The sequence below is a fragment of the Phycodurus eques genome, chromosome 2 (genome assembly GCF_024500275.1).
Source record: "Phycodurus eques isolate BA_2022a chromosome 2, UOR_Pequ_1.1, whole genome shotgun sequence".
NCBI lineage: Eukaryota > Metazoa > Chordata > Actinopteri > Syngnathiformes > Syngnathidae > Phycodurus > Phycodurus eques.
In genome coordinates this window covers 33,810,308-33,837,274 of record NC_084526.1, presented here as the reverse complement: position 1 = coordinate 33,837,274, position 26,967 = coordinate 33,810,308, and the positions used below count along the sequence as shown (strand labels likewise).

The window sequence follows — 26,967 nt, the reverse complement described above, 5'->3', positions numbered from 1 at the left end:
AAGTCTTCTTATATATATATCAATACTATTAAAACCCCTTGTCATAGTAAACAAACACATACTGAGGTCAACTGCTTATATAATCAATTGCTTGATTTTATATCCTTGAGATAATTTTGATGTTCTCTGTGATGTTATAATTCAGATGTTCTTTTGGAAATCAGTGATAAAAAGTACATCAAGCCTAATAAGGCTGTTATATATTATTTTGATTTTTGTATTACTAATGTACAATGCTTTGGAACAGCTTTTATGCAAAGATTGTAACCTGTGTAAGGTTGTCTCTCTCAGGCAACGAAGCACACGAATGCTCTATGAAGTAAGCACGGACATGTTGAAATGCATGAGAGAATTGTATTCACATGAATGTATATACATTTAACTGACAAATAACATATACACATGTATTGCAGAATACTTAGAGATTAACGTGATGTGATGAAGTGTATTGGTTGTGCTCAAGACATATGAAATATGCTTGTCATTGAATGAATGTATTGAAGAGCCTACAGGACATGAAACATGCTTGTAGTCGATTGTATTTACTGTGAACCTATTTTGGGTGAGCAAAAGGGAGGTCAATGTCAGAAGACTGAATGAGTAATGGAGAAATAGGTGCTTTCCACTCAGGTCAAGAGTCAGGATGCTGAAAGGCTGGAACCGAGGTTATAAGAACTCCTCACACTGACAAACGAGGCTCCTTACTCTCTCGAGTTAGGGAGACACACGTTCTTTTTCCATCGCAATGATCAGGGACAAGCTGGCAGGAGGACTTCATTTTTGAATCTATTGTTCATTTTATATCACAAACCCATACTGTCATATTATCAATTAAACCTTATGTAATCACTGGAATAAACACCTTGCTTTAATTCTATTCTATCTTTGTCATTCTTATAATGGGAATTAATCTCAACCTCTTGTAAGTGATTGAACGTCGACGATACCAATACCACCGGATCGTAATACTATTCCTAAAAGAGTAACTCATCCAAATCACTTCGGCTTAATACAAACACCAATCCGTACGGTCCTAACAAGGACTGTTAAATTTACTAGGTCTTTAACAAGTGCCAACGATTTTTAAGGGATGAAGCTGCCGTAAAAACGGAGTACTCATTTTAAGTATCCTTTCACTCGGTGCGGTTACTCATCAAGGGGTGATTAGTGAGGGCAGACCGGATTGGCTCCGTAAAACTAAAGGCAGTGAGCACACCTCGGCGAATTCATCTCGACACCGGCTTAACAGCTCCTCGTCCCCTCGCGCTCACGGTGTTGGTGCCGGCCGGGGGAAAAAAGGGGGGAGCTCGACCCTTTAAACGGAGAGTCGGTCAGGACATTTCTCCCGATTAGTCCTGCGGGTAAGCGAAATCTGATACTGGTTAGCTGGAGCCTATCCCAGCTGACTTTGGGCGAAAGGCGGACTACACCCTCAACTGGTTGCCAGTCAGTTGCAGGGCACATGTAGACACGGACAACCATTCGCACTCACACTCACAGTCACTGAGTGGGAACTGAACCCACGCTGCTCGCACCAAAGTCAGGCGTATGTACCGCTACGCCATCAGTGACTATAATATATACATATTAACCACCAGTTCAGGGTGTATGTACCTCGCCTCTCGCCCTAAGACAGCTTGGATGGGCACCAGCACGCCCGCGATCCTACTGAGGATAAGCGGTACATAAAATGGATGGATATTAATTCAAGATACATATTAAATACTGTATATTAAAATACATTTTTATTTTGTTGGAAAGGACTGGAAATTCAAAGTGTAGGACTTGGGACTTCACTCGGAACTTGCCTGTCTCCACTTGGGACTTGACTCAGGACTTGAGGGCAAAGACTTGACTTACTTGTGACTTGCAAAGCCAATGAACCTCTGGTTGTAAGTTTGCAAGACCCATCTGGTGGCCCCCAAGTCATACAAATACGGTATACGAATTATACATATATTGTGTTTTACAACAATACTGAATGCCCCACGTAAGTCACAAAAAATGTCTTGTAAATTTGATACATCACAGAGAAGTCTTAAGTCCAGACACTGTGGGTGTGTCGCTGAGTGCTCTAAAACACGCAGAGAGGATTTCTGTGGTGGCCAGGCAGTCTTTGAGAAAAGTTTCAAGCTATATTTCAACAATTCAGTCATTGCATGTTTTCAGCACTTCAAAAATATTTAGAAAAAAGCAAAACACAAAAATGGCTTACCGGGGACTTAACTATATTATAATTTAATATGCACTTGTTGAGGTGGGACAGTGGACGACTAGTTAGCACATCTGCCTCACCGTTCTGAGGACCCGGGTTCAAATCCGGCCACGGCTGTGTGGACTTTGCATGTTCTCCCCGTGTCTGCGTCGGTTTTCTCCAGGTACTCCGATTTCCTCGCACATCCCAAAGGTGGGTGTTATGTTAATTGAAGACTCTAAATTGCCATAGGTGTGAATGTGAGTGAGAATGGTTGGTTGTTTAAATACGCCCTGCGATTGGCTGGCGACCAGTTCAGGGTGTACACCACCAGGCTCCAGCATGCCCGCGACACCAGTGACGATAAGCGGTACGGAAAATGAATGAATGAATGTACCTGTGGATAAACCAGCGAAATTTGCAGTATCTGTCGTCACAATGTATGCAAGCGATGTGCATATCGCGCCGGATACATTCATGTGATGAAGCGAGCTGAGCCTTTTGATATATCTCCACTCTTCTCTTTATTCTTGTCCTCATCCTCTCGCTGTAAAAACACAGTCATAGTCCTGAACTGTGACTCAATCTTTTTATGGTTGAATAAACTTGACGAAGCACAATATTCTTTGTGCAGCCTCAAAAGGCTATATAGGCTATATCCAAGATTAAATTGCTCAATGTAGGAGTAGGAGTTGCCAACTTATTGTTTTTATGCAATGGTGCAGCCCAAGTTGGGATCGGCTGCATCGCCTGGTGTGTGGCAGGCCTAAGGAAATAAGAACATTTATAACATAGGTGATATTGATGGATTAGGGCAGATACGTCAAACTCAGGCCCGGGGGCCAAATTTGGCCCATGATGTAATTATATTTGGCCCGCAGGACCATATAAAATATGTATTAGAGCTGGCCCGCCAGTATATAGCACATGCGTCACTAATATTACAAATCCCAGAATGCTTCGCTAGTGTGTTGGCCCATCAGTCTAGACCGGCGAGCGCCCCTTCCCTTTCTGTTGCTGTCGTTAGCAACTATGCTACCAGTGCCCTCGGGCAAATTTACCCTTCGCCTTCCCAAAAATGGCCAAACGAAAGATGGAAAACAGTTAACTTCCAAGACAGGTGGGAGGCAGATTATCTGTTCACTAAAGTAAAAGACAGACTTGTATGTCGTGTGTAGAGCAATGTGGCCTTAGCAAAGAATAAAACAATTCATGTTTTTTTAATGCCCTTGATCAACTCCTAGGAAGGGACTTAATATTTTGAAGTGTGGCTTTTTATTGAAGTACATTTGTATTTTTTTTGGTTGTTTTGTTGTTGGCCTTTGAAAAAAGATTTATATAAAAAAGAAAGGTCGTTGGCGAAAGATAAATGGATAGAGATAAAGAGAGAATAATTCATGTTATCTATTTAAATGCAAAACAACACATTTCTCATGTGTTTATAATATTTAAGTTTCTTTTTTCCAGATTCAGTGTTTAAGCAAAATTTAAGTTTGTTGTCATATAATAAACTTTGATGCTACATTTCTGCAGAGAAGGGAAACACGCACATCGCAGTGATTTTTCATTACATATTGAATTTGTCCCAATTTTGAATTTTGGCCCACCGTGAATTTGAGTTTGACGACCTTGGATTAGGGTAATAGAGGAAAAACGAACAAACAAACTCGAATAAGTCTACAAGGCCTTCTGTTTGAAGCCTACGTTATCCTCCTGATCTGGACCTCCAACATGGTCGACAAACAAACGTGATCAAAAATGATCTATTAAAGCCCTTGGTACCGAATGCATGGCCAACCGTATTATACTGTAGCATAGTTAACTGCCCATTGGTTTAAGGAAAACAGTCAAGTCCATCAAAATATTACTTTCATGATTGCTTTAGCCAAGAATCTTCCTCATATATAGGCCAGTAAACAAGTTTCACGACCTATGATTAACATGACAAGTTGTGAGGGATGGGCATAATAATCGATTCTTTGTTGAAACAAAAGGGTTAGGCCTGTCACAATAATTACGATATCGACTTATTGTTCAACAAATAAAATGGACATGATAGGTTTTGCTGGGTTTGATACATTCTCCTTGTTGTGGTAACGCGAGCCGACGGTGAGTTGGAGGGTTCCACTCCGAAGTGGCCTGCTATTAGCAGCTTGGCTAGTATGTATTAGCTGCAAGTGGGCTAGTGGACTGCTGTTGGATATGCACTGGCTCCGTTAAAATACTCCTCAGCCTTGTTTTATTCGTCGCGCATAGATCCACATAACAGAGACAATTAAGGGAAAGTTAACGTTTATTAACCATAACCGCAGCGGCACACATTCAGCCAGGAGTTGATGACAGTGAACGTATTTCATTAACAGCTGAAGGGCTCGTCTCTAGCGCCTTCAGCGGACCAGCCCACACAGTCCTGCAGCTCGAGGGAGAGCATTATTTTGCATGATTTCGGAGCCATATTTTACATACATGGTGAGTTTTTTATTCAAATTTGTCAAGCTTGTTAAAAACACTCTTCTCTGTGGTGTGTCAAATTTACAATTTACTTTTTTTTTGGTGGGGGGGGGGTTCTTTATATTCCTGTGCCAAATGTTTAATATTTGTTGAAGTGCAATTTTTGTTAACAAAGCCTGAGTTTGTTTTATTCAATTTTTTTATTTAATATATTTTATTTATTGGTCTACATTTCAATGCCAATATTCATTATTCTTTATGATTAAGCTAATTGTACTTAAAAATGATGTACTTGAATTCTTACCATTATAACAGTGGCATAAAAAACACGATATCGTTTAACGTGGTAGTTTTGGCGAAAAAATAGCATCCTAAAAATGTTATTATTTTGACAGGGCTAAAAGGGGTTCCTCGGTTTCTGACTGGAGTTCCGTTCCCACGGCAGAGATGTAACCCAAACGTGTATGCAGTCGTCCACTATTACACAAATCCTACCCAGCAATATTCACTACAACTGTAATGGAAACAGGAGCTCAGAAAATTTAGAGTTATTTTCCCCCAGGCGGCACGGTGGACGACTGGTAAGAGCGTCAGCCTCACAGTTCTGAGGACCCGGGTTCAATCCCCGGCCCCGACTCTGTGGAGTTTGCATGTTCTCCCCGTGCCTGTGTGGGTTTTCTCCGGGCACTCCGGTTTCCTCCCACATCCCAAAAACATGCATTAATTGGAGACTCTAAATTGCCCGTAGGCATGACTGTGAGTGCGAATGGTTGTTTGTTTCTATGTGCCCTGCGATTGGCTGGCAACCAGCTCAGGGTGTACCCCGCCTCCTGCCCGATGACAGCTGGGATAGGCTCCAGCACACCCGCGACCCTAGTGACGATAAGCGACTCAGAAAATGGATGGATGGATTTTCCCCCCATCTCATCTGAAACAAATTATTCATTTTATTGTAAACTTCACCATAGTTTACTGGGGAAATGTAGTTATACCCATCCCTTGTCTTAAAAATACTAAATTATTTCAGCCGCCACAAAAGGAGATTAAGAAAATGCCTTTATTTCTTTTTTTCCTTTGACATTTTTAAAAAGCTAGCACAAAGTTTTACTTTGTGTATAAACACCTCTATTTACGGAACTAAAAAAATGGTAGCATTTGCACATTGTGCTTAGACTGGAAAGTCTGTACAACCACTCTTCGTCTCCCGTGGTGACACAACCGAAGTAAACATTTAATTGCATGAATTATATTGACTCAGTGGCCATTATGTGCGCAGATTGTATGTGTGTGGGGGGGCGGGGGGGATTTCACTGAAATGAGGGAAAATAAAGTTGTATAGTCATTACACATTGAACAATAATAGCAGCTTTCTTAATGCAGGTGGGGCAACTATCTGAGAAAGAAAAAGTGAAGCCAATACACACACATTACATATTTAAATATATATATATATTTAAATATATATATATATTTAAATATATATTTAAAAGTATCTTATCTTAAATAAAAATTGTGCTTTTGTCTAAATAGCAAAACATTGAACATTTCTGAAAATTACTCTAAACATAGTGGAGAAAAACAGAGCCGACACACACCCACCTTTAAATGGAAATGAAAAATAAAAACACCGATATCTGTCCATTTCTGTTAAAAACAATAGCACTAATAACAACAAGCAAGTTTGACTAGAATCTGCTTAACCATTTGGAGTTCAAAGGCACAGTCACATGGATTTATATTCCAAGATGACTGAAGTTCATGAAATGCTTAGCCTTGTACCAAAATATACACATTGAAGTATTCTTTACTATGCTACTTTGGTATAAACAAAACAGAATTTTCGAGCTACTGTAATAATAAGAAGAACTGAGTCCATGGGAAAAAATACTAAAAAAAATAACCAAGTACTAGTAGCTGTTGGAGAATAAAACGAGATTTAAGTTTCATGTAGCAAACTGTGTAACTAGAAAAATTATAGAATGGTGTAGTGCACAAATATGACAGGAAACTTGCACTACTTAACCTCCAGTCCAAGTATGTCCATAACTCACAAATTGGGTTCAGAATTATGCCTAGTAGCGTAAAAAGGACCACATCTCTTTCAAAGATGTAGAATTTTGGAAAAAAAAAGAAAGTAATATCATACATTACCTAATCATCAAATATTGAGGACAAAACATCAATAAAGCAATAATAAAACAAATCGCATTATATCTTTCACACATATGCAGTTGCAAACTCACTAAGATTACCGTCTCCGTTTATTGTCAACACTTTATATCTAAATATCCAAGTCAGTTTTAAGTTTTTAATTTTGGCTTCACTGCAACTCGCCGCCGAGTTCATTTTGTTCAAATAAACACAATTGTTAAAAACGGATCCAATCATCATTACTTCTTTTCAATAAACCACATATTGACATCCTTGGATTAAGTTGAATTAATCAAACAATGTGGGTTAAGAAGTGACGAAGGAGTCATTTTGCTGAACCGAATCTGATGCACAAAGGTCAAAATTGTGTGTGTAAATTTGCCAACTTTGAATTATGCAGACGTCAATGTAAAGGCAATGCTTTATTAAAATCATTTTCTTTGTGCAAACATGTAATTTTACTTTACTATCTATTGTGGAAAAAGGGAGATGAACCCGAAGAGGAGCTTTAAATCCTACTTTGCCAGTCCTCTATGTACGGCCACTTTTACATTACATATACACATTCATAGTGATAACTGTGAATGTGTTATTAGAACATATTTGTGGTGAAAGTTTTCCTCGCTCCTGAAAAATGTCAACAAACCACCGTTAGTGTAATAATATTGTGACAAGTCTATTGTATTCCCGTAAATTTTTTTACTTATCAATATTCACATATAGATCAGTAGATGCTTAATCTGCAACTCACTGTTTCTACAAGTTTTCACATCTTTAGTGAGATGGCTATCGTAATAGTCCACCCCATAAATGGATTATCCCATTGCCACTGTATTGGGATATTATTATCATTGGCAAAATGCTGCAATAATAATTTATCAAGTTCTTCTGCCATTATGAATGCCCTTGTCTTTTTCCAAACATAACGTTTTAGATGATCACTGATCATAGTCATAAGGAATTTATTTTTAGGTCAATTTGAAGGGCGGCACGGTGCACGACTGGTTAGCACATCTGCCTCACAGTTCTGAGGACCTGGGTTCAAACCCGGCCTCGCTTTTGTGGAGTTTGAATGTGTTGCATGTGCAGTGTTTGATGCATGATGCATTGAGGGAAAACAAAAACCCACTGGGAAGGGAAAACTGTTTAAGTCTGTCATTGAGTCCCTTCAGGGTTCAGTCTTCTGAAGAATTGTTTATTTAAAAAAAAAAAAAAGAAAAGAAAATATATACAGTTCCCTCCAAAAGTATGGGAACGGCAAGTTAATGCCTTTGTCTCATATTCATCTTTTGATCTGAAACCCAAATGTCTTCCGTATACAACAAAAACCAACGTTCAAAATTCCAGCTTTTATTTCATGGTATTTACATCTCGATGTGTTAAACAACTCAGGACAGAGCACCTTTTGTTTGAAGCCACCCACTTTTCAAGTGAGCAAAAACCCTTACTTGCAATAACTTCATCAAGTCTGCGACCCACTGACTGCACCAGACTGTTGCATTCTTCATTTGAAATGCTTTTACAGGCCTTTACTATAGCCTCTTTCAGTTCGTGTTTGATTCTGGGGGTTTCTCACTTCAGTCTCCACTTTAGGAGATAAAATGCATTCTTTATTGGGTTACGGTCCAGTGAATGACTTGGACAGTCTAAGACCTTCCACTTTTCCCCCCGATAAAGTCCTTTGTTGTGTTGGCAGTGTGTTTTGGGTCATTGTCTTGTTCCATGATGAAGCTTCTCCTGATTAGTTTGGATGTATTTTTCTGTAGATTGCCAGACAAAATGGTTTTGTAGACTTCAGAATTCATTCTGCTGCTACCACCATGAGTTACATCATCAATAAAGACTAGTGAGCCTGTGGGGGGTGGCGTTGGGTCCCTGCGGTCTCCTCTGGGGGGCCGGTTTTCGGGGCCCATCGGTGGGGCCTGTAGACTACCCTAGATCCCTCGGTGTAGTAGGTGTCCGTCCACCGGGACGCAATTCTCTTGCAAGTGTCTGCAGACACTTGCAAGAGAATTGGGACTTATAGGCTGGGTGTGGGGCCACTCACTCATTGCGACAAATAACTATGGTAATTTCTTGGTATCCCTTCACAATCTGTTCCGACTGATGTTTACAATTTACATAGCCACTCCCACCACACTTCAGTTGTAAAGCTGGGTCCAGGACCCCTCTCCTTCATGCTTCCCCTCCTTCCCTTTCTTGTCCTGACCTTCCCTCACAGGCTACCCATACAACACTCGAACCCAATGTGTCATTGTACTAGTTATATAATGGTTTACTTTCCTCATCTTGTTTACAGCTCCTGCTTTGTCTTTTGTTGCCTTCTTTTCCTATATTATTTAGTTACAGTTTCACTCTTTCTCCTGTCTTTTTTCTGTCACTTCCCCTTAAAAACTTGAACGACTGTTATTCTCAATAAATATCCATCAGAATACAAACAAAACCACAGTGGAAGCTTAAAAAGTCCACTCACTGTGAAACAGTTTAACTGTTCCAGCACAAAAGTGATACAGATTTTCCTTTCTGCTTGACCTAACAACCGAACAGGGGGAGGGGAATAAATAAATAAAATAAAAAATAAAAAATGTACACCAGTAGTTTCTCTTTTTCAGGCCATTCCAAATTATTGTATTGGCTATGCCCAATGTATGTGCAATACCTCTGATCGAGTTCCCCTCTTCTCTCAGCTACAGAATTGTTTGCTTTTCTCCCATAGACAACTCTCTGGTCTTCATGTTTGTTTAACAGCAAATGTAGCTTTCACAAGTGAAACCCAAAGCCAAAAACAAGCACTATCTAATGTTTAAGCAATCTATCTAAAAGGCAACACCCAAGCAACTAGAAAAAACCATTAGTCACGTTGTAATACTTTTACACTCGAAAAGTGGGTGGGTTCAAATAAAAGGTGCTCTGTCCTGGGTTGTTTAAAACATCGAGATGTAAATAGCATGAAATAAAAGCTGTAATTTTGAACTTTTGTCTCATATTCATCTTTTGATCTAAAACCCAAATGTCTTCAGTATACAACAAAAACAAGAGGGCTTGACCATGCCGTTCTAATACCTTTGGAGCGGACTGTATATACATTCCAAAACTGTTTGACCCAACTACACTGCTCAATTCACAAATTGGAATGATGAGTTGCGATGAGAGAACCGTAGTGTTCAAATGGAAATTGGAACGGCACTAAAACCCTTTCATAGAAAAAGCTGTGCAAACCTGTCGTCTTTACCACGTATTTCATTACAAAGGCCTGATTAACTGAAATTAACAAAATATTGACAGCGACTTCAATCAGGATTCTTTCAACAGCTGCATTTCATCCACTTAAGTGTAAGTTGTAAGTGGAAAAACAGACTGAAATCTGCCCATATTCAAAATCATGCTAAAATGGGCTTGACTGAGGATAAGTGGTACAGAAAATGAGTGGACGGATGGCAGTTATTGCCCATCTTGACAGGTATAAAAGACCGTTTGCATCCATTTAGCCAATAGTGCAAATGCTACAGTGTTTATATTAACGTTGCCTCCCATCTACAGCTCCTTCACAAGATGGTGTGATGTAAAAAAAACAAACTAATTTTGTTATCTGTGAGCTTTAATGAAAGGGCTATAAAATAATTTATATTGAGAAGATACCATCTCTAAAATAGATCATCTAGTTTACATATGCTTCTCTCCACAGTATGTTGATTCCAGTAATAATTCAGGATTCAAACTTACATTGAGGTCGAACATAGTACATATACTTGCAAATCATTTTTATGATAAAGTCTAACCTTTGTTTATGTTGCAGCATTTTATTAAGTTAACTGAGGTGCCTCCATATTACTGAAAAGCAGTTCATATCAAAAGCATCTTATTTGCATTGCTGTTCGAGTGTGAAATTCAAATGCAAACTATGTGATAAGACTTCTTATCAAATTAATCTTCCAAACATTAATTTTTTTTTTTTTTATTTAGAGTTACTTACACTTATATCTAGGATGAAATGTAAAAAAATACATCTGAGTAGAATGGTGAATGATTGTTGAAATCGGCTCTCTTTCATTTTAAGTGAACTAAAATCAGATCCTGAAGACAAAAAAAAACAGAAATCAAGTCTGTGCATAATTACAAACACTAACTCCCGAAAAAAAGGCTTGCTACAATTGGTGCTGCAGAGAATACAACACCTGTAACAGAGCACACCCATTCTAATATTGAAAGCTGTGGCTACTTAAACATCATTGGGATTAAAACACACACTCTATACTGCAATGCATATAGATGCACTATAATCTTCCTCTTCACTTTCAGTCAACCCTTAATTCACACACTGCATCTTGAAGTGTGTCTAGTTGTGCTTAGCACGATTCCCTTTTAAGTAGCTTTTCCAGCGCTTCACCACATCCTTGAAGATGGGCGCGTTATCTATTGATGCCAGCAGCTGTAGCTGGTTAATGTGTGTGGTGTGATAGTCCCAGCGAGCCAAGTTGGGCGCGGTGCCCAACATGAAGTGGCGCAGGTCATAGATGCTTCCCGACCCGGTGTCAAAGAGCGGCAGCATGGCCTTCAGTGACTCCATGCCGCGGCTGAACAGCTGTCCAGCCTCCTTGCCAAGCTTCTCACCAGCTGTCTCGCTCAAATCGTAGAGTCCCAGCAGGGAGTAGATAAAGCCGTTGAGGACAAAGGAACTAGGTGAGGTGGGATACTCCTCATACCAGTCATATTTGTTCATAAATACAGCCTTGACTCCGTGCTGTGCTGATGGCACCTTATAGGGTCCGACTGCCTTCAACGCAGCATTGAGGTAAGTCTGGTCCTTGGTGAGGAGGTAGGCTCTCACAAGGGTGGACATGGCCTGGCCTTGGGCCATTGCAGAGTACCAGCCAGGGTCCAGTGGCCGGAAGCTCTCTCCCAATTTACGTGTGACCATGATGGGCCAGCCGCCATGTTCGTCCTGGTTGCGCCTGAGCCAGTCACTGGCAGCAAAGAAGGGAGCCATGTGGGCAGTGGTGGAGACAGTGATGTTGTCAACAAATCCCCGTCCTTGCAAGAGTAATCGTACAACTCGCTTGGGCATGATCTAAGGGAGAAACCAGTCGAAAATTCACTTTAGACCACTACAATCATTTAAAGAAATAATTACTCAAAACTTTGTATTACAGCTGACAGATGTTCAGGTGCCATTAGATTAAATTTGTATGTGGAAGAGTAGCTGAAGCAGTTTACAGTGGAACCTCAAAGGTCAGTAAATTCGGAATTTTGTTCAGGGAAAACACACCTTCTATTACAAGAGGGTGTCATGTATGACTTTATCCAAGACCTTGGCCTATCTCTAAAAGGGATTATTTCACAAAACCAATTTGCTTTTCTGTAGGGCCCGACTGATTAATTGGCCGGCCAATTTAATTGGCTGAATATATATCTCGATATTCTGATTTCTCCTGGAAATCACTGTTAAAATCAACCCTTTGATTTAGAGTTGCCAAAAAAAAGTATTGGCCCCCTTTTCATATTCATATATTTTTGGAGTTTCCCCATTTCAACAAATGTAAATATCATACAAATATAACCTAAGTGAACTTAAAATGCCGTTTTTAAATGGTGATTTCATTTAAGGAAAACAAAACTATTCAAAGTTACCTGTGTGCAAAACGAATTACCCCCCTTGTTAAATCTAATTAATTGTGGATAATAAACATTTTTAATTTATTTTCACTGATCACAGTCAAGCCTGATTACCTCCAGACCTGTTCAATCAAGAAATCACAAACAGAATATGTCCCGACAAAATCAAGTTGGACAAAAGATCTAAAAAACCTGCAACAAAATGACACGATCTAAAGAAATTCCAGAAGTCGAGAGATAAAGTAATTGACATCTGACAGTCTGGAAAGGGTTACAAAAGCCATTTCTAAAGCTTTAGGATTCCAGCGAACCAGAGCTCCCTGGTCACCTCACCAGGAAGGAGTCAAAGAGGCATCCTAATCAGATGCCCCAGCCACCTCATCTGCCTCCTCTCGATGTGGAGGAGCAGCGGCTCTACTCTGAGATCCTCCCGGATGACCGGGCTTCTTACCCTCTCTCTAAGGGAGAGCCCGGACACCCTGCGGAGGAAACTAATTTTGGCCGCTTGTATCCGGGATCTAGTTATTTCGGTCACAACCCACAGCTCGTGACCATAGGTGAGGGTAGGAACATAGTTCGACCAGTAAATTGAGAGCTTCGCCTTTCGGCTTAGCGCCATCCATACCACAACGGACCGATACAAAGTCCGCATCACTGCAGACGCTGCACCGATCCGCCCGTCGACCTCCCGTTCAATTCTTCCCTCATTTGTGAACAAGACCCCAAGATACTTGAACTCCTCCACTTGGGGCAGGATGTCATCCCCCACCTTGAGAGGGCACGCCAGCCTTTTCTGACTGAGGACCATGGTCTCAGATTTGGAGGTGCTGATTCTCCTCCCAGTCGCTTCACACTCCGCTGCAAACTGCTCCAATGAGTGTTGGAGATCACGGCTTGATGAAGCCAACAGAAACAAATCATCTGCAAAAAGCAGAGATGCAATACTGAGGCCACCAAACCGGACCCCCTCTATGCCTCGGCTGCACCTTGAAATTATGTCCATAAAAGTTATGAACAGAATCGGTGACAAAGGGCAGCCTTGGCGGAGTCCAACCCTCACCCGGAACGAGTCCGACTTACTGCCGGATATGCGGACCAAACCCTGACTCCGGTCGTACAAGGACCGAACAGCCTGTATCAGATTTATTCAAAAAGAATAACTGAAATATCACAGCCATAAGTATTCAGACCCTTTGCTGTGACATATATTGAACCCGGGTGCTGTCCATTTGATTGGATTTGATTAGGAAAGCCACACAACCCCGTCTATATAAGACCTTACAGCTCACAGTGTATGTCAGAGCAAATGAGAATCATGAGGTCAAATGAACTGCCTCAAGAGTTCAGAAACATAATTGAGGCAAGGCACAGATCTGGCCTAAGTTACAAAAAGAATTCTGCTGCACTTAAGTTTCCTAAGAGCATAGTGGCCTTCCATAACCCTTAAATGGAAGCCGTTTGCGACGACCAGAACCCTTCCTTGAGCTGGCCGTACAGCCAAACTGAACAGCCTTGGCGAGAGAGGTAAAGAAGAACCCAAAGATCACTCTGGGTGAGCTCTAGAGATGCAGTCGGGAGATGGGAGAAAGATCTAGAAAGTCAACCATCATTGCAGGCCTCCACCAGTGGGGGTTTATGGCAAAGTGGCCCGACGGAAGCCTCTCCTCAGTGCAAGACACATGAAAGCCCGCCTGGACTTTGCTACAAAAACACCTGAAGGACTCCAAGATGGTGAGAAATAAGATCCTCTGGTCTGCTCCAAGATAGAACTTTTTGGCCTTAATTCTCAGCAGTATGTGTGGAGAAAACCAGGCACTGCTCATCACCTCTCCAATACAGTCCCAACAATGAAGCATGGTGATGACAGCATCATACTGTGGGGGTTGTTTCAGTTGCAGGGACAGGACGACTGGTTGCAATCGAAGGAAAGATGAATGCGGCCAAGTACAGCAATATCCTGGACGAAAACCTTCTCCAGAGTGCTCAGAGCCTCAGAGTGGGCCGAAGGTTCACCTTCCAACAAGACTGGCCCCAAGCACACAGCTAAAATAATGAAGGAGTGGCTTCAGAACAACTCCGTGACTGTTCTTGAATGGCCCAGCCAGAGCCCTGACTTAAAGCCAATTGAGCATCTCTGGAAAGACCTGAAAATGCCTGTCCACCAACGTCCACCATCCAACCTGACAGAACTGGAGAGGATCTGCAAGGAGGAATGGCAGAGGATCCCCAAATCAAGGTATGAAAAACTTCATCATTCCCCAAAAGGCTGATGGCTGTATTAGCTCAAAAGGGTGCTTCTACTAAATACTGAGCAAAGGGTCTTAATACTTGTGGCTGTGTGATATTCAAAATTGTTTTTTTTAATAAATCTGTAAAAATGTCAACAATTCCGTTTGCTTCTGTCAATATGGGGTGCTGTGTGTACATTAATGAGGGAAAAAATGAACTTAAATGATTTTAGCAAATGGCTGCAATATATCGAAGAGTGAAAAATTTAAGAGGGTGTGAATACTTTCCGTACTCTCTGTGTATGTGTGTGTGTGTGTGTGTGTGTGTGTGCGCGTGTGTGTGTGCGCGTGTGTGTGTGTAATGTGAGCTGGGCGGTGGCCGGAGGCCTTGGCGATCCGATCCCAGCCTGCAAAAGCTGGCTCGAGGGACGTGGAATGTCACCTCTCTGGCAGGGAAGGAGCCCGAGCTGGTATGTGAGGTCTGGTGTGAAGTTCCGCCTAGATATAGTCGGGCTCGCCTCCACACACTGCTTGGGCTCTGGTACCATTAATGAGGGAAAAAAAATTAACTTGAAATGAAGTGATTTTAGCAAATGGCTGCAATATAAAAAAGAGTGGAAAGTTTAAAGGGGTCTGAATAATTTCCGTACCCACTGTAAGTGAACTGCATTTAGTATTCATGTGGAGCAACTCTCAAGCACAGGCAGTATTCTCCCTCTTCACATTACGTGAGTCACTCATCATCAAAGTGCACAACTTTTACTTCTCATACAAGTTAACCTGCAGACTTGTGTGACAGCTAAGAATGGTAAGTTAATTAATGTGACTTGCCCTTCAACTTGTTTCAAACAGTAATTCCCCTATGGGTCTGTCATCGTTCAACAAAATTAAAGTTGAGAAAACGTTCAATTGTTCTATTTTATTTTTGCAGGCAGTCAATTTATTTTTGAATGTTAAGTCAAAACTAGACTTTACACCGATTTTATCGGCCTTATCGGTATCGGCTGATAATTTGCATTTTATGCTGATCGCCGATCCGATCAATGACATCATTGTCACGCGTCTTTTGACCTAGTCCTGTAAATATCTCATATCATTACTGTATGTACTTCCTGCTTTTTTTAAAAAAAAACATGGCTGTGTGGAACAGACAACACGTCTGAGACAGACTACAAGAGAAATGTGGTCTTTCAAGAATGCGCTATGTCAGACTACAGCAATAAAATATTGTATTCCGATACCACCGCATACCGTTTTTTACGATCATTGGGCTTTATCTTATCAACTCAAATGCGACCGTTTACACTCATTACAGTGGCGAAGACAACAAGAGTGAACCTATTAGTGACTATATTATGAGGACAAAATGGGGGAAAACATGTCTTGGTGGTCACCGGTGCTCAGGACAGGAGAGGACGTTCGTTTCAGGCTTGCTTGTGGTATGTTCATGTACTTTTAATACGATACAGCTTGCAAGCAGGTAACAAAAACATTATGTAGCCTAGCATGCTACTGACGGTTTTACGTAAACATGCCGCCGTTCTGTCGAATTATGCTCTAACGTTTCGTGTGTGGGTGAAGTCATTTAATTAAAAATAAAGTAATTTAATTACAGTAAGTTAGCACCCATTATTTCTGTCATGTAATGTTGGTTTGACCTGACTGAGTAGAATACACGATCTGACTAGAGCAGTGATTTCCAACAATTTATGGAGCCAAGGAACATATTTTACAATTGAAAAATCTCACGGCACACCAACAAACGAAAATGTCACAAAAAGTGGATACATTCATTACTGTATGTACTTCCTGCTATCTAATAGAAGACCATTCATTTGTTCTGTCTGTCACTATGCCTCACTGGCATAAATAGAGGAACAAAGATACATTATTTATTGTAAATATAATTTTGGGAGTAATTAAGTACACAAGTATATACAGTAAATGAACAGGTCATTTAAATAGACACATTCCTCCATTTTGTGATCGGATCGGTGATCGGTTATCGTTTTTTTTAAACTCGATGATCGGCCCCAAAAATCCTGATTGTGTAAAGCCTAGTCAAAACATTGGCTATAGACTTAATAAAGGTTTTATAATAGCAGTAGCTTGCCCCTAAAACGGATGTATCCTTTTACCATGATTTACCATGGGATAAAATTCCTCCAAAAAAATAATTAACAAAATGGAGGAAGAGGTTCCACTGTCTATGTATATGGCTTAGCTTTACATGAAGTGCAAATGTATTTGCTGGTCAGCACAACTGTAGCTTCCTGTCACTACAATAGAAGTGTGACAGAGTCAGAACAACAATGAGCAGCGTCAGCAGCACACTAACCTTAGTGGCTTTCACAGCCTTGGTGTTAGATAAACCAACACCTTTCCTTAGGTCTGTGAGGAGGTCACGTGTCAGAGTGCTCCAGGTGGTGCGTGGCCCGATGCCATAGGTGATTTCACGATCTTTGAAGGCAATGAGTTGCGTGTTGGTAACATAGCGGATGGTGAAGGGTGAGCCTTTCTCTGTAGTGTCGAGGATGACAGACAAGCTGCCATTGGAGGTGAACTTGATGTCCAAGCTGAGGATGAACTCTTTGGTGTTATCTAGAGGGAGTGACACTGCCTCTGAAGAATCTGTGCGGGGAGAATAACCTCCAGTGGGTTAGAATGCAGGGTAAGAACCAGGTTCACAAAAACGCAGACCATCAAAAATAATTTTTTTGCAGGTGCATTAAGACTGGGGGGGGGAACTAAATTTGAAGAATTTCTGAGTGATTCAAGATGACAGACTATTCTTAACCCTCCGTTTGTGTTCTCAAGATAAAAAAAAGAGTCACACATTACAATGCCATGGTAAAAATCATATTTCTTCCTGTAACAATATAATTCACTCTTACATATTTGCATGCACACAGTGACAAGCTATTTCAGGACACACAAGACAGATGTGTCAAATGCATGCTGTGCTTAATTAAGAGAAGGGAAGAAGAGAAAAATCATCAGGAAAACACCAGGTGGCAATGCAGTAACTATTTTTTTTTATCTGAATTTGCAGCTTGATGTTAGTATGTCACCTCCCCTTTCTCTGAATTACATCTGTTCAAGTATTTCAGTGGGTTTTGTGCCAGCGGTTCTCAGAATAATCCCCTCTTAGGCCATGTTACTTCTTACGCTGCACAGCCAAAAGAGCTAAAAGTACTTCACAAATCAAGGCCCCTTAAAATTTGGTGAGAGGTGAAAGAAAAAAAGGAGTCAAAATGGAATATACCGTATTTTCACGACCATAAGGTGAACTTAAAAGTCTTAAATTTTCTCCAAAATGGACAGGCCTTATGATGTGGCACGCTTTATGTGTGCACCGAGTTCCAACATCTATAAATGTTGTGTGATGAGCGCTGAGTTTTTTTTTTTTAACTTCTTTTTGACCGCTTGACTGACTGGGAGCATTTCCTGCCGACACGCTGCTTACACAGAGGAAAAGCGGACGTGGCTGAGGACAGCATGCAGACGTAAAGGGGGAAGGGTGCGTGAAGGAGGACGCTAAAGCCACGTCCCCAGTAGGTATATAGCGCCGGGGTGTGCATTGTGCAAAACATCGGTTTGGCTAAGGACCTCTGAAAATGGCACCTACGAAGAGACACGCTTACGAAGCACAGTTTATACTGCAAGCTAACAGTTACGCGGAGGAACATGGGAATCAAGCAGCCACGAGAGAATTCAAGATCAACAAATCCATGGTTCGCAAGTGGATGAAGCAGGAAAACGAGCTTCACCAAGTCAAGAAGACAAAGCTGAGTTTCTGCGGAAAAAAAATAAAAACAAAACGCGGAAACAAGGCGAGGTGGCCCGAGTTGGAAGACCAACTCGGGCAATGAATTCATGAGCAAAGAACAGCCGGGAGAAGCGTCTCAAGTCACCATTCGACAGAGTGCAATAACTCTGCCATGTGTAGCAAGTGAGGAAGCTTGCCATCATTCCGGGAGGCTTGACTAAGGAACTCCAACTGCTGGACATGGGTGTAAACAGGGCGTTCAAAGTGAAGTTACAAGCAGCGTGGAAGTGATGGATGACAGATGGCGAACACAGTTTTATTAAGACTAGGAGGCAGCGCCGGGCGAGTTACGCCACAATTTGGATTGTGGATGCTTGGGCTAACGTGTCTGCTTGCACTGTTGTTCGAGCTTTCGTAAAAGCCGGCATAATTTCTGAGGAGCCGTACGACAACGAGACTGACTTGTACCTGGCATGTGTGATTGAGAACTTGCCCAGCTGTTCATTTTGGATACAGAAGATGAGGACTTTGATGGATTTGTGGATGAGGATTGATAAAAAACTAACGTGAGTACATTGTTAAATACTTCAATAAAGAACAACTGAACTCAGTTTTGCTCCCGCTGCCTTTTAAAAAATATTTTTAGCGTGCATGCATGCTACCGTATGTTTCAAGCTAGCGTATGTTTTACCATGCCTGCGCCCAATAAGACGGCGCGCCTTATGTATGTGTTAAATACAGAAATAGATCCCGTAACTGAGACTGAGCCTTTTAATACGGTGCACCTTACGGTCTTGAAAATACGGTAAGTCAAGGAATCATGAGTCATATAACAGACCTTGAAGCCAGTCGTACAGCAAAAGGAGTGAAAATTAGCCGAGAGAGAAGACAATTGACAACCAGAGAGAGTTCTCATACAGCATACACCAAGATAGTAGAACGAGGCGAGGGACAGAGACAAAGGCAGTCATCAGGAGGAGAAAGAAGGAGAGAGAGACAGTCTGGCTGGGGCCTCTGGATGACTACGGCTCTTTAATGCACTCATAAATCCATTACTTAAGGCAATGCAGAGAGGAAGTGGATTTGGCCCTGTGATTACACTGCTATCTATAAAGGATGGGTAAAGAATAAAGACAAGATTCCACTTCTTCTGTTCTTCACTTCACTGTGGCCTGTTTAGCAGAACGTGATAGGGATGTCATGTAGTTAAAAAGTCTGTTTTAAATTCAGCTTTGTGACTGACAATGTTCGCAACATATGCAAAGGCAGACAAAAGGATCCAAATGACAAAAGTCAATGCACGCGTTATTCACGAATGCCTGTCTGGATGCAGCACAGATGTAGAGTAGTGCGACTCAAAGGAAGTTATTATAAAATAACCATGCTATCAGAAGATGTAATGCCAATGTGAAAACAGACAACCAATGAGCATATCCCATCATATCACTCATGACTAAGAAAGCTTGACTTAGTACTTCACCCTGTCTCAGTCAGTATTTAGTAGGTGCACCTTTGACAGTACTGGCAGCCTTGTATATTGATTTCTTATACAAATTAGCCACGTGTCCAAGCTATTCAGCACCATATGGCCAACTAAACTTTTAAGCTTGCAAAAACACTTACAGTGGCACCTTATATATATATATATATATATATATATATATATATATATATATATATATATATATATATATATATATATATATATGCAGACCCTTCCCAAAACAGAGTATCATGGAAAAGTTTGTTTATTTCCATAATTCCATTCAAAAAGTTAAAATTGCATAGATTATAGATTCAGGGCCAACAATTTAAACCATTACAAGTATTTATTTGTTTATTTTTACATAATTTGGGCTTCCAGCTCATAAAACCCATGAAATCAGGAATTTAAAAAATACTGTGAAGAAATTAGCCCAAATTTTCCAGGCCATTAATGTTTTAAACTGAGTGTCACGCAATTTAATGACACCTGGGGAAACCTGTGCAGGTGCTTTGAGTTTAGTAGATGATTAGTGTGTCAGTTTGGTTCAATTGTCTCAGTTGAGTTCAATATGGGGAAGACTGCAGACTTGACAACTGGCCAGAGGACCATCATTGATAACTTCCATAGGGTGGGTAAGCCACAAAGGTTCATAGCTAAAGAGGCTGGCTGTTCAGAGTGCTGTGTCTTAGCATATCAATGGAAAGTCTAGTGGAACGACAAAATGTGGCAGGAGAAGATGCACCAGCAAAAGAGATGACCGTGGGCTTCAGCGGATTATCAAACAGAGAATATTAAAGAACCTAGCAGAGATCCAGAAAGCGTGCAATGAGGCAGGAGTCACAGCTTCAATCAGAATCAGAATCAGAATCATCTTTATTTGCCAAGTATGTCCAAAACACACAAGGAATTTGTCTCCGGTAGTTGGAGCCGCTCTAGTACAACAGACAGTCAATTTACAGAACACTTTGGGGACATCAAGACATTGACAAAAAACAATTGTGCAAAAAGATGCAGAGTCCTCTAGCACTTAGAGCAGTTCGAACGACTAATATTGCAATAGTCCAGTGCAATGACCATTGTGCAAAGGGCGGTGAGACTTCAAGGAGTGTATGCGGTTTAAAGTGACGAGTAGTGCGATCATCTGGGACAATGTTGGTTGTGCAAATGTTACAGATACTCCTCAATCAGTGTGCAAATGGACCAGATGCTACTCTGGCATGAGTGGCCAGTATATGCAAATAGTGCAGCATGGCGAGACAACTACAGTGAGTGCACGAGTAATACATAATTGGCCCCACAGAAATGTGACAACGAACTCAAGTCAAAAAATTGCCAGCTTGTTGTAATGGAATTATAGGTTAGGTGTTTAAGAAGTTGATCGCAAGAGGGAAGAAGCTGTTGGAATGTCTACTAGTTCTAGTTTGCGTTGATCGGTAGCGCCTACCTGAGGGAAGGAGCTGGAAGAGCCGGTGCAGACGGTCCGAGAGGATTTTGCACGCCCTTGTCTTAGTTCTGGCAGCGTGCAAGTCCTCAATGGTGGGTAGGGGGGTACCGACAATCCTTTCAGCAGTTTTGATTGTCCGTTGCAGTCGGAGTTTGTCCTTTTTTGTAGCAGCACCAAACCAGACTGTGATGGAAGAACACAGGACTGATTCGATGACCGCTGTGTAGAACTGTCTCAAAAACCACCACATTCAGACGCATCCGGGAGATGGGCTTCAACGGTCAGGTTCCTCGGGTCATGCCACTTCTGAGCCTGAGCCAACGTAGGAAGCGTCTCAACTGGGCCAAGCAGAAGAAGGACTGGACTGTCGGCCAGTGCTCCGAGGTCCTCTTTTCCGATAAAAGTAAAGTGTGCCTTTCATTCGGGAATCAAGGTCCAAGGCTTTCAACTCTGCTTTCTTAAATCCAAGGTCACAGCAACAGTCTACCAGAATGTTTTAGAGGACTTCATGATTCCTTCTGCTGAGGATCTGTATGGAGATGCAGATTTCATCTTCCAGCAGGACTTGGACCCTGCCCATACACCAGAATCACCAAAACCTGGTTTGATGCCCATGCCGTCACAGTGCTTGACTGGCCAGCCAACTCGTCGAATCTACACCCCATTGATAATCTATGGGGTATTATCAAGAGGGAAATGAGGGGCACCAGACCCAAAAACAAAGAAGCCCAAATACAAAGAAGAACTGACAGCAAGCATCAAGGAAATCTGGGCCTTCATAACTCCCAGGCAATACCACAGGCAGATTGATTCAATCTCACGGCGCATCGAGGCATCGTGTTTAAGCAAAGGGATTCCCAACCAAGTATTGAAGATTAACATATTGTTTTGAAAGTACCATATTTTGATTGATTTAATGTGACCCTAATTTCTTTCTTTTTTTGTCCTACAAAAACTGAGAAGTAAATGGCGATTTCTTCACAGTATTACAATTTTTTGAATTCCTGATTTTGTGGGGTTTATGAGCTGGAAGAACAAACTATGTAAAAATAAACAAATAAATACTTGAAATTGTTTAAATTGTGTGCCCTGAATCTATAATCTATGAAGATTTAACTCTTTGAATGGAATTATGGAAATAAATATTTCCAAGATATTCAAATTTTTTTGGAAAGGGTCTGTATACATACAATTTACAAGGTTTTTGAGATGTGATTTTAAATTTTTTGCTTTGACTTGTGAATGCAAACTTGAAATATGAGCGCTGCACGGTGGCAGTTCAACTCCACAATAAGAAGCAGTTTGGCAAATAGTGAACATTTAATCAAAAAGAGGTTTCAATCTGCTTCATGCCACTTCAAATTGAGTTTACTGGCAAACTAAACAAAACAAACACAAATGCACACCACAATTTCCAGATTTGTATCTTCTCAAAAATTTGGAAACAATATCATTTCCATTCCACTTTACAATTATGTGATACTTTTTGTTTGTCGATCACATAAAATATAAAAAAAAAACTTAGGTTTGTGGTTGTAGGTGGCAAGGTGTAAAAGGTTCAAGGGAATGAATATGAATACAATAATAATATGAATACTTTTTCAAGGCACTGTATTTTATTAACAGGGGTTAACCTAGACACTTAATTGTTAAACTGTTACATTGCCAGTACAATTAATGGCAACACTGAGACAGGGTTTGTCGTTGGAAAAGGTCAAATGTAAATGATTTTTTTGGGAACAATTTGTTTTGAAATGAAATCAAATTGGAAGGCGACCGATTTTACTCAATAGATTATTGTGATAACATTGCAGGTTGCATTTTAGTTTTATACCTCTAAAATTAATGTAAGCCTTGTAGCTTACAAAGTTTCTCCCAAAAAAAATTTAAATAGTGCCATCTTGTAGAGCTAGCTGCAAGCACAATATCTACACAAAGTTTGGCTCTGTAAAAACAACATTAAAAAGCAACATCAAATGTTTATCAAGTAGGAGCTGGAAATGTCAATTTGTTTGAAAGGCTAAAAACTGATCCATTCAAATACAAGCATTACAGGTGTGGTTTATTTTTTGCGCACTTGTTTCTTTTGTTTTGCAGTGAAAAAATGGTGCAGTGGATTTTGAATCATTCAACCAACCGAGGGGTAATAAACGCGCTTAGTTGTAGACAGTACAGGAATGTACAGATCCCAGATAGTCTGTGATAATCAGGAGACAGAATTCATCCACTTGTCAGAGGATTTGAGATGGTGCTCAACACTCGCACCCTAGATACAAGAACATGAAATGAGAGGAGGATGACGTAGAAGGAAGCAGAAGTAGACAAAGAGAAACTGACATCAGAAAGAAGAAAACAACATACTGTATGTAAAGATGGGCTTTCTGATGAGAGAGCAGAATACCGCCTTTCAACAGATGGAGTAAGTATGACGGCAAATTGCAATGCTTAGGCAGTACAAAAAGGCTGGAAAGTGGGTGGAAATCAGTCTACAGTGGTAGACGAAAACCTGAAATCTGCAGCTAGACGAGAGATAAATGGAGGATAGAGTGCTGAGAAAATACTAAGGAGGGATGATGAAAACGACAAGACAAGAGAGCGATGATTGGGAATAGAGCCGTAAAGCAACGTGAGCGAGAAAAGGAGAGGGAGGAAAGAAGGTGTAGAGGCTGGCAACTGCAAAGAAATTGTTGATGATGAGAGGCTGAAAGGGGAAGGAGGAGGAGAGGAAAATTACAGTAGAGACAGCAGCTCAATAAAGGACAACTAGAAGGAAAAACAGCAGGTTCGCTGGACAATCATGACTGCTCACACTAAGCTTTAGGTTGTATAGTCACATTTTCACGAGACTACAGTATATCTTTTAGTCAGACCTCATATTGACAAGTATAGAATAAATAAATCACATTCACGCGCTTGTACGTAAATCGCACACTGTACTCACTTCTTTAGCCAGCCGCTGCCACAGATTTTTCTTTTCCTTTGTCTGTTTGATGGATTGATTGACAAACTGTTGGAAATGATGGCAATCGTCCATTCAAGCATCAGAGATCAAGTCACTTTAAAACAAGGGTGGGCAATTAATTTTCTAAAGGGACCACATGAGAACCTAGAACGGTTGTTGAGGGCCACACCAACATGTTAAACGCAATTGTGTTTCATATTAATTTATTTATGTAAAGCATTAACTTGTTTTACAAATCCCAATTCCAATGAAGTTGGGACGTTGTGTAAAATGTACACGCGTGGACAAAATGGTTGGTAACCCTCTGTTAGTGAAAGAAAAACCCACAGTGGTCACAGAAATTAGTTGAATCTGACAATAATGTCCCGATCCAATCTTTGATATTGGAAATCTGTCCAATGTCATCAAAAGAGTATCGGATCGGACTGGATCTAAAATCTTGTTACCACTCTAATATAAGCAGTCAATTCCATGCTCCGCTCCAGCACTTTTATCCAGCAGCGCCCGGAAGGCATGCAGACCCCACGTGATCACAACACGTTGCTAAGGTGCGAACATTGTAGCAAGCACAAAGAGTGAATGTTGGTTGCTTAGTCGTTTATTGACACTCCAGTTCAAGTTCACTGTAAAATTAAACTCACATAAAATGATTACACCTATTGAATGTTCAAATACATCACAGCCTTTGTTTCTTTCTTCGATTTTGTTCACAAAGATCGCTACCTTAAACCTAACACACAATGAATGAAAACCACCTTTGACGAGCTAACGGAAATTAGCATTGAGTTTGCAGCAGTTTCTCTCAAAATTACGAATATTGGTACACAAACGATGTATAACCACACAATAACAGGCAATATAAAGATAGTCTCTGGCAAATATTCTTCAAACTGTGAGAAATAATTTATAATAACAATATTCGATCGTTAATTCTTCTACTTTGTTACTGCAAGTGTGTATTTCATTGCGTGTATCACACTGCCCCTCAGAGGCCAAGATGTACACAGCAGGAACAGCCGCATATGTAGAGAAAGCAAATGTTGTTCCCGCCACATACTGACAGTAAAAAATAACTGAATTGAACTTTGTTATTTTGCACTTTAAATGTATAATTTGTATTTATTATTTTTCAGTTTTCTAATTAGTTTTTTTTATCTAATCTATTCAAATGTAGAATATGATAATGAACTTAAGCTGTGGTTATGTTGCAATTTAAATATTTCTAATTTTTATTGAAGTTTTTTTTTCAGGATTTCCTAAAACAACCCCAATTCCAATGAAGTTGGGACGTTGTGTTAAAGAAATAAAATCAGAATACAATGATTTGCAAATCATGTTCAACCTATATTTAATTCGATAAACCTATATTTAATTGGATTATATATATGTATATATATATATATAAAATAATAATAATATATTGTATATATATGCGATCACCGATCAGTTTAAAAAAACGATAACCGATCCGATCACAAGATGGAGGAATGTGTCCAGTTAAATGACCTGTTCGTTTACTGTATATACTTGTGTACTTAATTGCTCAAAAAATTATATCTACAATAAATAATGTATCTTTGTTCATCTATTTATGCCAGTGAAGCAGAGTGACAGAGAACAAATGAATGGTCTTCTATTAGATGGCAGGAAATAAAGACAGTAATTAATGTATCCACTTTTTGTGAATTTTTTGTTTTTCGGTGTGCCATGAGATTTTTCAATTGTAAAATATGTTCCTTGGCTCCATAAAGGTTGGAAATCACTCCTCTAGTCAGATCGTGTATTCTTCGTGCCTTCAAAGATCGTGAAATCACCTATGGCATCGGGCCACGCACCACCTGGAGCACTCTGACACGTGACCTCCTCACAGACCTAAGGAAAGGTGTTGGTTTATCTAACACCAAGGCTGTGAAAGCCACTAAGGTTAGTGTGCTGCTGACGCTGCTCATTGTTGTTCTGACTCTGTCACACTTCTATTGTAGTGACAGGAAGCTACAGTTGTGCTGACCAGCAAATACATTTGCACTTCATGTAAAGCTAAGCCATAGAAAATACAGTGGAACCTCTACCTCCATTTTGTTTATTTTTCATTTGGAGGAATATTATCCAATGATAAATCATGGTAAAAGGATACATCCGATTTAGGGGCAAGCTACTGCCATTATAAAACCTTTATTAAGTCTACAGCCAATGTTTTGATTAGGCTTTACACGATCAAGATTTTTGGGACCGATCAGCAAGTTTAAAAAACCGATAACCACTCACCGATCCGATCACAAGATGGAGGAATGTGTCTATTTAAATGACCTGTTCATTTACTGTATATACTTGTGTACTTAATTGCTCAAAAAATTATATTTATAATAAATAATGTATCTTTGTTCCTCTATTTATGCCAGTGAGCCATAGTGACAAACAGAAGTTTGTTGGTGTGGTGTAAAATATGTTGCTTGGCTCCATAAAGGTTGGAAAGCACTGCTCTAGTCATATCGTGTATTCTCATCAGTCAGGTCACACCAACATTACAACATGACAGAAATAATGGGTGCCAACTTACAGAAATTAAATTACTTTATTGTAATTAAATGACTTCACCCATACCGTAACTTTAGAGCATGATTCGACAGAACGGAGACATGTTCACGTAAAACAGTCAGTGCTCGCTTTAG

At 40.4% G+C, this 26,967-nt stretch overlaps 1 protein-coding gene across 8 annotated transcripts in view; it reads right to left on the bottom strand.

Annotated features, from left to right (window-relative positions):
* Nucleotides 1-5,647: 5,647 nt before the first annotated feature.
* The window catches only part of glceb (glucuronic acid epimerase b), a 42,100-nt gene continuing 20,780 nt past the window's right edge, over nt 5,648-26,967 (bottom strand). For 6 of the 8 annotated variants that reach the window (XM_061670413.1, XM_061670412.1, XM_061670411.1 and 3 more), the window contains 2 exons: nt 16,976-17,268; nt 5,648-11,864 (listed from right to left, as the gene is read on the bottom strand). In XM_061670413.1, the coding sequence (XP_061526397.1) occupies nt 11,133-11,864; nt 16,976-17,268 (1,025 nt within the window). In that variant the 3' untranslated portion in view covers nt 5,648-11,132. Of the gene's footprint in view, nt 11,865-16,975; nt 17,269-24,277; nt 24,393-26,967 lie in introns of those variants that run through there. The other 2 variants (XM_061670417.1, XM_061670418.1) reach the window with 2 other exon arrangements.